Source organism: Ictidomys tridecemlineatus, chromosome 10 (assembly GCF_052094955.1).
Source record: "Ictidomys tridecemlineatus isolate mIctTri1 chromosome 10, mIctTri1.hap1, whole genome shotgun sequence".
Taxonomy (NCBI): Eukaryota; Metazoa; Chordata; class Mammalia; order Rodentia; family Sciuridae; genus Ictidomys; species Ictidomys tridecemlineatus.
The window spans coordinates 50,214,687-50,232,625 of NC_135486.1; the positions used below are offsets into that span (position 1 = coordinate 50,214,687).

The window sequence follows — 17,939 nt, forward strand, 5'->3', positions numbered from 1 at the left end:
TTTTAAAGGGAAAAAATTTCTTTCTTTTGTCTAATCAGATTTATTTACAGCTCTGTTTTATGGGGAGAAAATCATCTATTTTCTTCTCTGTTTTTCCAACTTCCCTGAACTCAAATCACAAATATACCACTGACTAATTGCTACCTTGCTAAAAATAACACGATTATACATTTAGGGAACTGGAGATTTTGATGAAATGAATATTAGATATAGTTAATGTCAGCTATCATAGTATTTAATTATGTAGGATAATGCTAGTTTTTAGGAGATACATACTTCAATATTTAGGAGTAAAATATATCTGCATTTTCAAATGCTTTCTACATGGACATATTTGAAGGTATTTATATATATATGTACATATAAAACAAAAAAGTGAGAACTATCAAACCTACGATGGTGGGCATATGGGTCATCATTATGTTATTCTTTCAACTTTATTAACATTTGAGAATTCTCTGAATGAGCATAAGGAAACCTTACTATTAAAACAATAGAATTAGAATTATGTCATTTCATCTAAGATGCAGGTGCATCTTAGTATTCATTCTGTTCTCTATACCATCTTCATTATTTGAATTATCTGTGTGGTTTTATTTTCACACTCATTAAAAGTTCCTGCATTCAAAATCCTGTCCCAAGTTATACTTTTTTTTTTTGATACTGGGGATTGAACCCATGAACACACTGAACTCATGGTTGCTTTACCACAGAGCTACACCTCCAGACATTTTGTTTTTTATCTGACAGAATCTTGCTAAGTTGCTTAGGGCCTAAGTTGCTGAGGCTGGCCTGAAAATCCAACCTCCCAAGTTGCTGGGATTACAGGCATGTACCATCAGGCCTGGCCAGGTTATTCTTTTATACTCAAACCATATTCTGGACCATTCATTTCCTGAGATGTTAAACAAACAAAAATCACTTTATCAGTCAGCTTATACATAAAAAAAAATTTTAAACTATCACCACAGGTATTCTAAAACATATAAATAATGGAGCAAATCTAATGCTGAGTTTTTCTAAAATGGGACCCTGGATAAAGTTCAAGTTTTTAATTTAGAAATAATAAAGCCTTTATAAAAATAAGTACTGAAAATATTATTCAGTTTTGCTAAACCAGCTCAGAATATTAAGTGTAGGTACAGAGATGAGGTAATTGCCATTAAAATGGAAAATTTTATTTAATGCTGATATTTTACACTTAGAAGTTAAGTTTTGTGTACAACTGTGAAAATATGCAACAAATGTAAAATCTTTTCTGAGGCACCACAGTAGTAGTGTTCCATGGAACAAAAAGAAAAACATTCTGAAAGTGCTTACTGATCCATTCTTCCCAAAACTCTATCATTCAGCATATTTAAATTTATAAATCGGACACTTAAGTTTCACTTTCAGAACTATCCTTTGTAAGATACACTATAGTAATTTAGGTTGAATGGCTTTGTTCTATAAATCCAGAATGAAGTTTTTTCAAGAATATGTTTATAAGGAGGATGCTGTACTTAAGCTAAATAAAGAAAGAATGGAGCTTGCTCACTTGTACATTCCAAAGCCAAAGCTCAGAGCAGTCATCAGGACCACAGGCAACAAGATAGTTGTCATCTGGACTCCACGCGATATAAGAAACACCATAAGCATGTCCTTCTAACGTTTTAAGCAGTTTTAGCAGGTGTGTATCCTAGAATGGAAGACATACAACTCAGTTAAATCCCATCCCTATAAGAACTTAAACAGCTATAAAGATGTGCTTTGAAAATATTATTTAATCTAAAGAACTTTTTATATCAATACTTCCCCCTCATCAAATAGCTTGTTTCCTAAAAAATTGTTCAAATTTCCACATCCCACTATATACAGTGGGTATATAAGATACTGTGTACTAGATGAGAAATATGAAGATGACACAGAATTTGTCCAAGGGAACTAAAAACATATGGGCAGAACAAGAACTCACTCTTAATTTAATAGCTTGAGATATAATTTAGCACAAATTAATCTTTAGAAAGTGAGCAATTTATGGGCTTAATATATTCACAGAGTTGTGCAATCATTACTATAATTTTATAATACTTTTACCATCCCCAAAAGAAGTCCCTTAACCATTAGCAGTTACTCATTTCCCTTCTTAAAGGTTTCTGAAAACTACTATATCCTATTTCTATGGATTTGCCTATTCCAGACATTTCATATAAATGAAACAATATGTAATCCAGTCTCTTGCAATTGGCTTCTTTCATTTTCAGGGTTTATCCATGATATAGAATGTATTATCATTTTTACTGCTGAATAACATTCCATTTTACAGATACAGTACGCTTTGTTTAACCATTCATCAGTTGATGAACATTTAATTTATATTTTTTGACTACTATGAATAATATGACCAAGAAGATATATGAGTTTTCATATGCATCTGTTCTTCTTTCTCTTTGTTATATAAATGGCAGTGAAATTCCTGGGTTATATGATAACTCTATGCTTATCATTTTGAGAAACTGCCCAGCTATTTTCCAAGTGTCTATACCATATTTTATTTCCATCAGCAAGTTACCACTTATTTAGCATTAATATTAACATTTAATACTAACCCATAAACAATATTTCATTTAATCCTCACAAGTATAGGAGAGGCTCTTACCCCTCCCTCATAACATTAAAATGAGAAATTTTATTTAATGCCATTAAAATGGGAAATTTTATTTTTGGGAAGGAAATGAGGCTTTATAAAGGTTAGAAACTTGCCTGTTTATAGCATACAAGAAGAATTTGAATCTGGGCTGCCCAACTTTAAGACCCATACTCTAAAGCTCTGTAAGCTGCATGGACATGAAAGTGGCAAATAACAAGGCTGGAAGGGTTGATATGTTCATTTTAGAAAAAGGTTCAATTTTATCCAGTGAGTGAAGAATCACTCAAAAATGTCAAGGTAGAAAATATATAATAAGATATTAGGTTTTAAGGAAAGGACTGGGACAACAAAATGGAAGGTAAATTGGAATGAAGAGACAGGATAAAGAAACCTATAAAGAGCCAACACAACAGTAACAGTTCCCTAAAAATGAGGCTCTCATAATGTAATCAGGACTATATGTCAGATGAAAAGATACTTTGGAGATAAAAATGACATGACAGAAAGTAACAAGAAAGTTCAAAGACAACCTCCAGATGTCTGGTTTAGGGAAAGTGGATGAATATTGGCAGGGGGAGGGAAGGAGGAAGGGGGGGAGGGAAGGAAGGAAGGAGGGAAGGAAGGAAGGAAGGAAGGATGGATTGATTTGGCTAAAGGTGAAAAGAAATGAGTTAAGTTTTAGACTTTGATGTAAAGACTGATTGAGCTTATTTTTGAGCCTGGTACCCAGAATGGGTGGTGGTGGAAGTGGTATTGCAATACCAATGACATCCAAGCAGTTACAAATGGGTCTGAAATAATCTGATAAAGTTAGGTGGTTCCCTTGTTTAAATGTCACTGAGAAGTGGTTATGTTTATTACGTTCTGTTTCTTCACCGGTGGGACTTTAATTTTATCATTCATATAATTGTCTAGTCCAAATATCCACTATTTTGACATAATTAAATAATTAATAATGCAACTACTTCTGATTCTTGGGAAGGAGACAATGGGCACGAGGTATTTCTATTAGATGGACAGTATTAGGTCAAAGTGATATGCAACATTTACTATTTCTGACTAGCTTAACATCTTCCAAGAACAAACTCTGAGTTATAGTAATGGTTTGGAGCAATAAAAAAATTTGCTTCTAAATTGACTTAACTACTTTAGAAATATTTAACTCAAAGCCTTTTTTTCAGGGCTGGGGCTATAGCTCAGTGGCAGAACGCTTGCCTAGCATATGTGAGGCTCTGGGTTCAATCCTTAGTACTACATAAAAATAAACAAATAAAAAATAAAGGTATTCTGTCCATCTACGACTACAAAAAACAAAAACAAATCACAAAAAGCCCACCTTATTTATTTCATGTACCTTAATGAAAAAAATCATCCTATTAAAGATGAAGTGGAAAACAAGAATATACCTTCACAAGTACAATGTCTTTATACTAACTTATTCACATGGAATTCATATGATTTTGCTTGAATTTTGTGGGGAATGGGGAAATTCTTTTTTTTTTTTTTGGTACCAGGGATTGAACTCAGGAGCACTCAACCACTGAGCTACATCCCCAATCCTATTTTGTATTTTATATAGAGACAGGGTCTCACTGAGTTGCTTAGCCCTTCACCATTGCTGAGGCTGGTTTTGAACTCACAATCCTCCTATCTCAGCCTCCCAACCTACTGGGATTACAGGTGTGCGCCAACATAACCAGCTGTGAAATTAATTTTTTGGACAAAATTAAGAAAAACTGTTAGAAGAAACTAGGCACTGGAATAACATAAGATTAAATCTCATGGTTCTCTTTTTTTCTATCCATTAAAAAAATAAAACACCAGCCAGGCATACTGGCATATATCTGTAACCCCAGCTATTAAGGAGACAAAGGCAAGAGTATTATAAGTTTGAGGCCAGTCTAGGCAACTGAGACAGACCCTCAGCAACTTAGCAAGATTCTATCTCAAAACAAAAAACAAAAAGGACTGGGGATGTAGCTCAGCAGTAGAGTGCCTCTGGGTTCAATCCCCAGTAACACAACAAAACAAAAACAATAACAAAAAAACTCCTTAGGAATGATACATTAGAGATCTTTCTTGATCTGCTGCTACTTGCTTCATGAATCTCAGTCTACACAAAATTCTTCCACCAAGCTGCCCAAATGCTAAGTCATATTTTCTTTCACCCAAGGGCCACTCCTAACTACTTTTGCTTAAACAGTTCTTTATCCCGTACTTCATTTAAGATTTAGTTTTCTTACTTTCCTCAGCTGCCCAGTTTCTAGAGAATTAATTCTATGAGCTATTAAACAATTATGGTTTATCATCATATACTTAGTCTGTCTAAAGCAAAAGTACAGTAGGCACTCATTTTATGATGCTAAATGAAGGGGGACTTTCATATATATAGCCACCAGGAAAAAAGTTAAAAAAGCACCCTTTTGATATTGTTGCCTTCCTTTTCAGATACCTTGTAAACAACTAAGTGAAAACAGAACTCCTTAGAACAGAATTCCAAGGCCATGATTTGATCCCACTTCTCCGTTTTATTTCCCATTCTTTGACATTATCGATTCTATACTTTTTTGGAGTGGGAGAAAATAAGAGATGTTCCTTCTCTTCCTAGAACGTTTTCTTTTTTTCTCTACCTATGTGATATACAGTCAGGCTTTAATGAGGTACTACCACCTATGAAGCTCCTTTTTTTTTCATAATACTTCATATGTATTTAGTATGATGCTTACTTCACTGCATTTTATTTCCCTTTCTAAACTTATATCCCCCCTTTACTGGGGTTCTTATGCTAGGATGTATGAGGAAGAGTCTAGGGATACCTCAGGGGTCTTTGAACACTTAAATGGGAAAAAGACAAATCTCTATTTTCATTTAACACCCTGAAATTCACCATTTTCTTCAATCTTAATGAGGGCAATTAACAAAATAGTGTTAGTATATTATATTAGGTAGCAGAGGGAGTACTAATATATAATATAGTACTAATTTACTGTATTAGGTAATAGAGTAAATTAGGTAATATTATGTGGTTCTTTTTAATATTTATTTTTTTAGAAGTAGTTGGACACAATACTTTTATTTTGTTTATTTATTTTTATGTGGTGCTAAGGATGGAACCCAGTGCCTTGCATGTGGCTAGACGATCGCTCTGCCGCTGAGCCATAATCCCAGCACCTATGTAGTTCTTATCATTAAAGAAAACAAATACTCTCATATAATAGTTACAAGTATTTATAATATTATTTTCATATAATATTATAGTTACATATATTTATGATATTATTTATGCCCATCACTAATTTAAAATTCTGGCAGTTTTTAGATCTGCTGCTCTTATTGTGTTAATATATTGCTTCTTTCTCTACATAATGATAACTATCTTTCAGCATAATTGGGTTTCCTAAGAAATCTGAGTCTGTAGGCTTGCTGGACTACCAAAAGGGTATATGGTAACAACAAAAAACCCAAACCAAACCAACAAACAACACCCCCGCCCCAATTCCTGCTTCACATTAAAGAATGTACCTTACCTCCCATCATTCATTGCATATCACAGGTATAAGAATTGCTCTCAAATTTGATTCTTTTTAAAATTATTTCCCTTGTGGCTTTTATCCAGTTTTTCAACATAGGAGTGATCCCAAAACTTAATCCTGAGCTAATATCATATTTTAATTCTAAACTTTAAAATGAGTTTATTTACTTCATGATTTTAGATGAACAGTTCCTAAATCAAGTATAGCTCCTCAATCATGTACTTCTCTGATTACTCAGTAAATGTGAGGTTGAAAGAAAAGAAAATCTGTATGTCACCTGGTAAAAAGATAAATCTGATATTTTATTTATTTATTTTTAAGTTCCGGGGGATTGACTCCAGTGGTGCTTTACTACAAAGCTACATTCCCAACCCTTTTTATTTTGAGTCAGGGTCTTGGCTAACTCACCAAGCTTAGCTTTAAACCTATTATCCTCCTTCTACCTTAGCCTCCCCGTTTTGTACAGGAGTACAGAGGTGCACACTGTGCTTGGCTGTAGATCTAATGTTAGTGAGAACTCAGAATTTTAAATTCAGTATCCAATATTTTCATGTATACCACTGGGAAAAGGGGGAAAAGGTTTTACACAACAAGATCCATGAATTCTGCAAGATAATGAAGGATTTTAAAAGGCAAAGCAGTAATTAAGTCTTTTCTAACTTATAACAGAACGTACACTGTATTAATCTATAAAAAGTACTGCTAACACACAAATTAGCAGATATTCTCAGTTTCCTGAAAACAGGAGATATTAGCACCTCACAGAGTTATTCAGGGAATTGAATAATGTATACAGAGTTACCTATCACTAGTACCTAATACTCAACAATTTAAAGAATATTAATTTACACATTATCGAAACAACACAGGAAGAGGTAAGAAGTAATAAATATAATAAAAAATGCACTTGGAAAAGAATATTATCTATACCTGCACACTTTAAAATAGGTAACCAATGAGTTATATTCAAAATTATCTACTTTTATAATCTAACCATTCATACTGGAATACATACCGGATCAACTTGCCATATGATAACTGTTGTATCTTTTGATCCTGTTGCTAGTTTTGTGCCATCATTAGAGAATTTACAGAACCATACTTCATTACAATGCTCCGTAAGTATCTGCTGAGTATAACAGGGGAACTGTCTCCTAAAACAAAGAAGTCCACACACAAACATTATTTCAAAACATTTCTGGAGATCACATCATAAACTTTAAAAATATAATATGAATGCACTTGCACATCTTAAGAATCAAGTTTACACTGGCACATTAAAATACAGAAACCTTTTAGTCAAGGAAACCTTAGTGGAAGTCAGTAATCTAAATCTGCTTCAACTTAAAATTTAGTTCTTCCCACCTCTTTTGATAATTATTTAATCTGATTTAAGTCAGTTCATAAAAGCAATAATAAGGTATCATGTAACTTGAATGGCATTAGCTGTTGTTCCAGAAATGAATAAGGAATAACATAACATCTTCAATTATAAAATCCCAGTTAAGCTTATTTAGAAAAGCAACTTGGTATCATGAAAAGAGAACAGGCATGACAAAGAGTTTGGGTCCCTTCTTAGTCACAAGCTTTAATATCTTTAGCAAGTCATGTAACTCCTTCCTCTGAGCCTCAGTTCTCTCATTTATGAAAGGAGATTAATATCCATCTGACAAGGTTCTTAGGATTCTTGTAAGAATTAGAAAAAACACCTAAAATTCCTGGAATATTGGATACTAAAGTGAGATAAATGGCATTATTTTGGAGGAGCACAGAAGTACAATATATGCAGGGGCTGCCATAGTTTAAATAAAGCATTAAGAATAGGGGAAGGAATCTGACATATGCTCAAAACTAGCTCAGCCACTTACTAGCTATGATTCCTTAATTTTTATTTAATTTCTCAACCCAATTTTCCAACAATAAAGATAATGGTGCCTGCCTTACAGAATTCCTTATATAAAGAGGATATAAGAGGATGAGATAATGAATATAAAGCATGTAGATTGAGTCTGATACTTAGCTAGTACTTCATAAATGGCAGCTATTATTATATGGTAAGAGCAAAGAATTCTGACTTATGATTAAGTCTAACAAGTTAAAAAGGCAAAGTTTTAGTATAAGAATGACTATTCCCATTAACTACTCACTTTAAAAAATCATTTCATCCTTTTTCAATCTGCCCATTAGCAATGTCCAATAGAACTTTCTGTGACAGTGAAAATGCTATATACTTGTGCTGCCCAACAAAGCTACATATAGATATTAAACAATTTGAAATATGGGTAGTAACTTCAAAGAACTTAATTTGAATTATTTTACACTTAAAGTTAAATGGTCACATACAATTAGTTGCTACTGTTTGGATAGCATAACTCCGTATATAATCCATAAACCTGAAATGTTCCAAAATCTGAAACTTTTTGAACATTAACATGACAACACAAGTGGAAACTTCCATCCCTGACCTCAATATTGTACAGAATTACCTTTAGGATAGATACATGAAAAATTCAAATCTAAAACACTCTTGGGTCCCAAGTATTTTGGATAAGGGACATTCAAACTATATTATAAATTCTCTGTATTATTAAAAAATTACTTAAATATTAGTATCTAAAATTTTAAGTTTATCTTAAAAAATGTTCTTCCCTATTTTTTCTCCAACTACTAAATCATTTAGAGGCCTCACATGGTGATATGCACTTAGAGTCCCAGAATTTAGGAGGAGGTTGAGGCTGGAGGATTGCTTGAATCCACAAGTTTGAGCCTGGCAACATAGCAAGCAAGACCCTATCTCAAAATAAACAACAAACCCCCACAAAACACACACACATATTTAAAAAATATATTTATTTATATGTTGATATACTTAGTCAATTCATCAACCTGATAGGTAATAATATATTTAAAAATATATTACTATTCTTTACCTGGCACATATGACAATGACAATCTGCCTCAATGGCTGCCTATTTGGAAGCTGCTTTAACCTTTCAGATTAACTACAAATTGCTTCAATATTAAATGAACTATTATTCTACTCTAACCTTAATCAATATGAAATGAACTATTCTTCTACACTAACCTGAATCATAAGCAATATAAGCTGGTATTATTAAGCACATACTAGGTGCCAAACACTGTGTAAGATGCTCTACATACAACATTTCTAGTTCTCAAAACTACCTTGTAAGAGAAATTCTATCATCCTGGTTTTCGTGAGGCTCGAAGAAGCAAATAGTTCATCAGATACCATAAAAATGATAAAGGAAGTGAAACAGTTTTTCTGGGGGGGCACATAGGGGGGACAATTGCGGATTGAACTCAGGGGTGCTTTACCACTGAGCTATATACCAGGCCCTTTTTATTTTATTTTGAGATTGTCTTACCAAATTGCTGAGGCTGGTCTTGAACTTGTGATCCTCCAGCCTCAGCCACCGAGTTGCTGTGATTACCGGTATGCACTACCATGTTTGACCTGAAATAGGGTTTGAACCTATGGCAAGGCTTTCTTTGCATTTGTTCCTTTCAAATAATATTTTTCAGACTGGATAAAATTCCAATCAAGTAATTCAAATGGCTTAAACTGATCATGACTAAAAAGTATCTGAATCAGGGTAGTAAAATATCTTTAAGGAAGGACTGATTCATAATCAAAATTATAGGCACAAGTCATCTAATCTGACAATCAGTTATACCTGAGTAACACTGAAGTGGCATTTAAATAATCATTATTATCATTATTTAAACAATCTTTTAAAAAGACTAATAACAGCCCAATTTACTACAAGCCTATTTTTAGGTATATACAAGTGATAGTTAATATTCTATTGCTATCAAATATACTTAAGATGATGTTAAAAGCAGTACTTTCTGATATAAGACTGATTAAAATGTATCATTTTAACCAAATGAATCTTCAAAATGTACCTATATTTTATAACAATCCTTTACTAAAAAATTAATACTTATAAAAACTATCTACAGACATCCTTCCATTGGTTGTTGGTAAAAAAAAAAAAAATCCACAGAATTATTTTTTTAGGTAAATGACTGTTTACTGGTCAAATTCAGCCTCAAGTATGTGTATACTAACGATGTGAAGAACAGAAATTATATGCAATATCTAAAGAAAACCTTTTAATGTTGATCAGGATTTTTAAAACATCCTAACTGGTTACTCATAATCAATTCTTTATATACCAGAGAGAAGAGAAAAAAGCTGGTGGTTAGGTTTCAGTACTAAAATTTCACTTCAGAAAATAGTTTTCTAATTTCAATGCTAAAATCTAGTTTCTAGAAGAATGTAAAGCAGATAAATATTATCAGCTCTTCTTTTGAATCTCTAACTGAATATTAGGAATTAAATCAAATTCAGGTTCTATTTTCCTAGTTCAGCAATGAAGGGTATAATTCATTCTCAAGACTGCAGATACTGACTTAATGCCTTAGGTCACCCCCTCAGCATCTTGAAAAATTGAACTTGAGTGAACAGTTAAGACTGACTCCTGCATTTCAGGTATGGGGAAATTGGGTAGATCCTCACAGAGGATTCAAGAAAGGAAGTTCGATTTTGAAAATGCTGTGCTTAAAATATTTGAGCAACAAGTATTTGTTATTACAAATTGTTGTATTAAGTCTAAAACTTAGGAGGATTCTGTAGCTCTAGTCTATTTCTATGAGTCACTGGATCCACACAAGTATAACTTAAGTAATAGAGAAAGATGAGAAAAGAAACAACTCTGGAATACACACTAACTAAAGAAAGAGGTAAAGAGGAGGAACCTGAGGAGGAGTCAGGAATACAACCAAGAGTCTGGAATATGAATCAAAGAAGAAAAAGGTTCAAAGCAAAATGGTCAAATGCTATAGAAAGCTCAAGATACAGCTTAGAAGTATCCAATGAATTTGATAAAGAGGTTGTTTTGCATCAACATCAGCATCTGTTCTGATGTGTTAGCTGTTACAGAAATCTGGAGTGAAGAAAAAGTAAAGAAGTGAACTCTGTAATGCACAGTTGGGCAATGATTTCAAGAATTTAGCTCTGAAGGAGGGAGATACAGTGGTAGTAACTATGAGGAGCAAAAAGTTTTTGTTTGTTTTAAGATTACAAAAAAAAAAAAAAAAAAAAGACTGTCCAGGGGCTGTAGCTTAGTGGTGGAGCACTTGCCTCGCATGTGTGAGGCACTGGGTTCGATTCTCAGCACTGCATATAAATAAATAAATGACTCCATCAATAACTAAAAAAAAGAGACTGTCCTACCAATGGTTCTTTCTTTCTTTCTTTTTTTCCATTTTAGATGGACACAATACTTCATTTATTTTTTGGTACCAGGGATTGAACTCAGGGGCACTCAATCACTGAGCCACATCTCCAGCTCTATTTTGCATTTTATAAGAGACAGGGTCTCACTGAGTTGCTTAGCACCTCACAGTTGCTGAGGCTGGCTTTGAACTCACAATCCTCCTATATCAGCCTCCCAAGTGGCTGGGATTACAGGCATGCGTCACCAAGCCCCGCTACCAATGGTTATTTCTGAAGAACAACTCTTTCAGTTCTATGTAAAACCTTGGAATGTTTTCTACATTGGATTATGAGAACCTGACCCAATTTTGGAAGACAGAAAAAAATTAAACTAAGTATTTACTATCATTTAGTTTCACAGGAACTGATAGAAAAATTAAAGTAATTGGGAAAAATGCACACCACATTCCCATACATTTCAGTCTCCAAACAGGAAGGTGAGCTCTTAACCTTCTGATGCCTCTAGCTATCACAGCAATACATTTATGAACCACGAAAATGATATGAGGCCACAATTGCTTTCATTTTATGTTGTTCTCAAAACCCCTAAAAGAACTATGAAACATGAAACTATAGCTTTTTAATCAATTATCTTCTTATTTTTCAATTTAAATGAAAAGATTTAAAAATTCTCAAACAAGTCAAAGAATAATATTTAAAAAGAGTGAAAAGGATCTCTAGTCACATTGTTAGAATACTTCAGAGATGTACCAAGTAATAATCTAATACTTTAAGATGACTAATACTTTTAAGTAATTTAAGACCAACAGTTCAGATAATTTTATTTTTTAAATTTTAAGTGGGGAGACTAGGGTCAAAATGACATCCTCAACTGGGTTGTGTGGCTTAGGTTTAGCTTAATGGGAGAGTCCTTACCTAGCATTCATGAGGTCTTGGGTTTCACCCCTATATCAATCACCCTACAAAAACAGTAGTTTATACATACCTAAAATATTATTTTATGGTTATTCAGAAGTTCTTTGTGTTTATCCAAAGCTGTCACACATGGCTTTTTTTTTTTTTTTTAATTAGTTTTGGAGATTGAAACTCAGGGTTACTCTACCAGTGAGCTACCCCTCTAACCCTCTTCATTTAAAATTTTTAACACAAGGTCTATATTGTGTAGGCTGGCCTTAAACTTGCCATCCTCCTGCCTCAGCCTCTGGAGTAGTTAGAATTACCTGTGTTTGCTACCACATGTGGCACATGTACACCTTTGTCCTTTTTAGTCATGTTACTTTCACTAGGTCTTTGATTAAGCTTTACTAAAAGCAATGTAGCATGTGTACTACAGCTGTTCACCTTTCTGTCTGGTTTCATAAGAACCAAAGTAATTTCCTTCCTAGTTTGATAGACTTTCAATTTGTTTTTCAGTATTTTAAAATTAAAGCTCTGCTTTAATTTTGGAGATCATTATTAAAATACAAGGAAGACTTTTACCAAAATACTCCTGATATTGGAAGACAAGCCTGCATTCTTATAAATTTGGTTATATATGTAGGTAAGTATAATACCAAAATGCACACTAGAAAATTAATAACCATTATTCTAATTATTTTGAGAATATCTCTTGTCTAAACAAAACTTTAAGCCAGAAAATAATGGGTCAAAGTTAAACTGTTAGATACAGAAAATGACTAACCAAACCCATAGATAAGAGGAGAAAAAAAAAATGGCTAATTTCTGATCTTGAATATAGTTTACTATATAGGCATGTACAAATTTTTCTTAATTTTCAATTTTAGTAGTTTTAGCTTTACTTATGAACAAATGCTAAATCAATTTGTTATATAGCTACAGGGTAAAATTCTAAAAAAGAATACATTCTATTGAAAAGTTCAAAACTGTGTTTGTAAAAATATTAGCATTTTCCAGAATATAGGAAGTTTTTCTCTTACCTACTACAAACATGATCTATAAGTAGAGACACAGAATCTAGATTATTATCAAGTTTGGTATTGTGATATAGGCACCGATCCCTTTGTAGTTCCACCGCCTGCCGCAGGAGAGTCTGTAAACGCCGTGGGGGAAGCATCACTGATGGTGGTAAATAGGCTTTAATAAAAGATATTTTAAAAAAGAGAAATAAAAATAATAATAAACCGTAAACTTTAATTTAGACATTTACTCATCATCTGCTGTACTTGTCCCTATCTCAATGATATTGTGTTTCTTAAACAGACAAGTTCTAGAGGGTGTGATATAATGTGAATTCTAAGAATATTTATCAAAAGTTACAGTGATGATGCCTCTAGATGGGCATATACTTGGGTAGGAGGGCTTTATTTTGTAGGTGAATCTTCTGAAAACCCCAACAAAAACAAAGAAAAGTATAAGATGATCAAAAGAAAATCTAATGATGATTGTGTATTAGTGGGAAGTCAGTTACACAAAAACACTCCAATTAGCAAGTCAAACTGCTGGAACAGGTTAAGTTCTAGTTCCCATCAAATGGCTCCTAATGCCAAGGATACTGTGGTAATTCAGATAATAACTGGTAATACTTTTTTCCCCCCTTTTTTGGTACTGGGGATTGAACCTGGTGGTGGTGCTTTATATTCATATCCCTTTTCGAGAAGGTTTCCTGGATTGCCCCACTAACTTCAAACACAGTCCTCCCGTCTCAGCCACTGGGAATACAGGCATGCACCACCAAGCCCCCAGCTGAGGTGTTTTGAAATCAATAACAACCTATTCCTTCAATACCTTATGCCTTTCCAAACTCACAGTTTTCTGATTCTCAGGATTTCTACCCCTACTTCAACATAAAAACTACATAATAATACATAATAATTTAAGCAAAGAGAAGGTCTTTTACTACAATTTGTAAATTATGTAACACAGTGGGGTAAGAATAAAACAATGTACCTAAAAAAATTCCAGACCTCAGTATTGAAATTAACAAAATTTGAAAATGCTTGTGGCTTAAGGCTATGGTTTACATACTTTTCTCTAACCACTGTACTTTTCCTCCAAAGAAAACTTAAGAAAAGCATCACTATATAATACAAATAAAAGGAAAACTGTTATGGGTCAAGCACCCTCTCACTGACTCCTGAGGTTAGATATGGCAATTTGAAAATCTTTGGTTTAAAGGTCTTCTCAATGGATTCTCATCATCTTCTATAACCACTCAAAAAAGTATGTCTAGATATAGATCTTCCTAATTAATCTATAATATCTATTTCTAATCTTAGAAAAAACAAAAAAGCAGCGAATATTAAGATTCTTACTCTGGAGTTTGTCCAACAGTTTGGATCGGGAAGCTGTCCCTTTGCCTTCCCATTCTGCTTTTGCACGTAGGTCTTCTGCATGACTACACATCAGATACCTAAAAATCAAAAGAGAAAGCAACAAATATCAAACCCTTTTCTTTGGAATATAATTAAAAAATACTGACTATATTTTGGTTATCCAGTTCTTATTAATACATATCAAGAATGAATTTCTACAGTGGACCCAACTCATTCATATAACCTGGAATCTATATATAATTACTAAAATGTAATGCAATAATTATAGCTAAATATACAATACTGCTGTTATCCATTAGATTTTACTCTTATAAATTATGTATATGTAGCTCTTATTGTGTGCCAGGCTCTATTCTGAGCCCTCGACATGTTTCACTGAATGTTCAAAACAATCCTGTATGAAATAAGCACCATTATTATTCTACTTCTATAAATGAAGAAATCTAGGTACAAAACTAGCCTGGGGGGAGGTTGGGTATCTTTACCCAAACCTGACAAACTGTAATGTAGAAACCTAGGCATTCTCATGGCAGGCCTTACTTTTAACCACTGCTAACTTCATGGCTTCTGAACAATAAATCAAAACAAAACATAACTACAACAAAAAAAACCCTTAAATGATATTTACATTAATTAAACAAAAACCAACATACCTTCAAGGGTTTATAACAAATAATCACTTAAGAAATGGTATAAATAGATAACATCCTTGTCATCCTGTGAAAGGCACTGAAATCCTAGAGCACAAAATCTGGGATTTTTTGACTCACTCTATGTACAAAGTGGCATAACCACTGGAGTTCATGGATTCTGGAGAATACATAAGAGTCCCCTGCTATGTGGCTCTAACTTGGTTCTGGCTCTTCTAAGAATGGAATTTAAGAATAAAAGCAGTGAAGGCACTTGATTCAAACATGGAAATTAGACCTGGCAACTAACTCTCTTGCTGTTTTGTCTGGTATTCTGCCAAACAAATCTGACTTGTAAAAAGGTTATTCAACAGGGCTGTTAGGATTAAGATGAAGTATATGAAATACTTGCTCTACTACCTGCTGTATGGGCAAAGCTCAATAAATGATAGGTATCAGAAACCTCTCAGTTAATATGAGCACTGTTACTTCCTTTACTTTCTGTATTCCTTCCCCACCCTGATAATGGAAATTGAACCCAGGGATGTTCTACCACTCAACTACATCCCAGCTCTTCTAAATTTTTATTTTGAGACCGGTTCTTGCTAAATTGTCAAGGCTGGCCTAGAATTTGTGACCTTTTTGCCTTAGCCTCTTGAGTAACTGGGATTACAAACACGAGCCACGATGCCAGGGTGCTCCCTTCTCAACTGCAAAACACTTATCTCACTTAAGAGTACAAATAATTTAATGGCTTCTTACCCAACAGAATTATCTATTCTCTTGCTATATAGTATATAAATAGTGACTTAGATGATGAAAAGATCTTACTTTAAACAAAACAAAGTGCTACATATACATGTACAAAAAAAAAAAAAAAAAAAAGCCCAAAACAAAACAAAAAAAACACCCAATCAGAAGTTTTATAAGTAAAAATTTTGTTTCTAAAATAACTTTCTGGGCTAATTCACTATTCACTATCAATAATTGTATGAGGTGGGGGTGGGGTGGGAGCTGGCTGGGGTTGTAGCTCAGTGGTAGAGTGCTTACCTAGCATGTGAGAGGCACTGGGTTCAATCATCAGCACCACATTAAAAAAAAAAAAATTATATACACACACACACATATATATGCACGCGCACACACACACACACACACACACACACACACACACACACACATATATAATTTTTTAAAGGTATAAAAAAATTGCATGGGAAAATCACTAACTTTTTAAACTTTGCAAAAGTGACTTGTGGTTGCTTCTGTGCCCTTTGGAAAACATAAAGTAAACCTGAGGTTTTAAATGAATGTCTGTTTATGTAAAGTCACACAGTATAAATGAAAAGACAAAAAGAAATCAAGAATTCTGATCCCAGCTCCACATCTTGTCATCCCTTGGTCAAAAATTCAGGGAATAAACTTGACACTGAAGTCTACTTTAGAATAAAAGCTAAATACTAAATTATAAATTCTGTTATCAGAGCAGACAAGATAAATCCATTATGTGAATGATATTTAGGTGACAAAGATATCAGATACCTTATAAAAAAGATAATCAGAACAAAGTAATTTGTAAACCACAATATCAAAATATCTAGCAGAATTTTTTTGTTTCAAGACTTATGACTTTGGAATAAGTTAAACCAGGTTTTGAGAATTGGCTCTTTGATTTATTAGTTTTATTTTGGGCTGATACTTCTATAAGACTTGGCTTTCTTATTTGTAAAATAACGATCTGCTTCCTTGGCCCATTTTTTGGTCTAAAAATTTGTTATGTATATTCTCTAGATGTTGGGGCCAGACGGTATAGTGAAATATGCTATAAAGAAAAACATTTCAAGCCAGGCATGGTGGCACATGTCTAAAATCCCAGCTAATTGGGAGACTAAGGCAGGAGGATCACAAACTGGAGGGCAGACTCAGCAACTCAGCAAGACCATGTCTCAAAAAATACCAAGGGTTGGGGCTGGAGCTGTGGCTCAGTAGTAGCACACTTGCCTGGCATGCATGAGGCCCTGGGTTCAATTCTTAGCACCAATATAAATAAATAAAATAAATGAATAAAGGTCTATCAACTTAAAAAAAATAGATACGTATATATAAAACACAAAGGGCTAGAGGTACAGCTCAGTGATAGAATGCCCCTGGGTTCAATCCCTAGTATTGCAAAACAACAACAAACAACAGTGGACAGTTGCAAGAGAGGACATTTGGGCTGGGACCTGAGGAACTAGTAGCCAAAGCTTAGGGAAAATGCATTTAAGACAGAGGGACAGGCTGTGCAAATGACTTAAGGTTTGGCAAGTTAAGGAAAATAATTAGTGTCACTAGAAAGTAATGAATAAAGAAAAAGCAAGAAAGGATGGGGGTGTGGATTTTGTGTGCTTAAATAGAGATTCTGGGTTTTATTTTAAATGTTCCAGAAAGCTAGGGGAAGGTTTTAACCAAGGGAGTGAAATGGCTTAATTTATGTTTTATTATGTATTTTTCTGGCTGCTATGTGAAATATGCATGGTTAAGGGCTTAAGGAATGCAATAAGGTAGGAAGTTACTATAATATTTTAGGAGACTTGAATCTTAAGGATT

General features: G+C 33.7%; 1 protein-coding gene across 2 annotated transcripts in view; it reads right to left on the minus strand.

The window, feature by feature from the left end:
- Wdr26 (WD repeat domain 26) overlaps window positions 1–17,939 on the minus strand; it is a 44,565-nt gene that overhangs the window by 16,629 nt on the left and 9,997 nt on the right. For both annotated transcript variants that reach the window (XM_005326521.5, XM_005326522.4), the window contains exons 5-8: window positions 14,701–14,798; window positions 13,366–13,522; window positions 7,178–7,316; window positions 1,538–1,678 (exon numbers count right to left, since the gene is read on the minus strand). In XM_005326521.5, coding sequence (XP_005326578.2) covers window positions 1,538–1,678; window positions 7,178–7,316; window positions 13,366–13,522; window positions 14,701–14,798 — 535 coding nt within the window. The remainder of the gene's footprint in view (window positions 1–1,537; window positions 1,679–7,177; window positions 7,317–13,365; window positions 13,523–14,700; window positions 14,799–17,939) is intronic.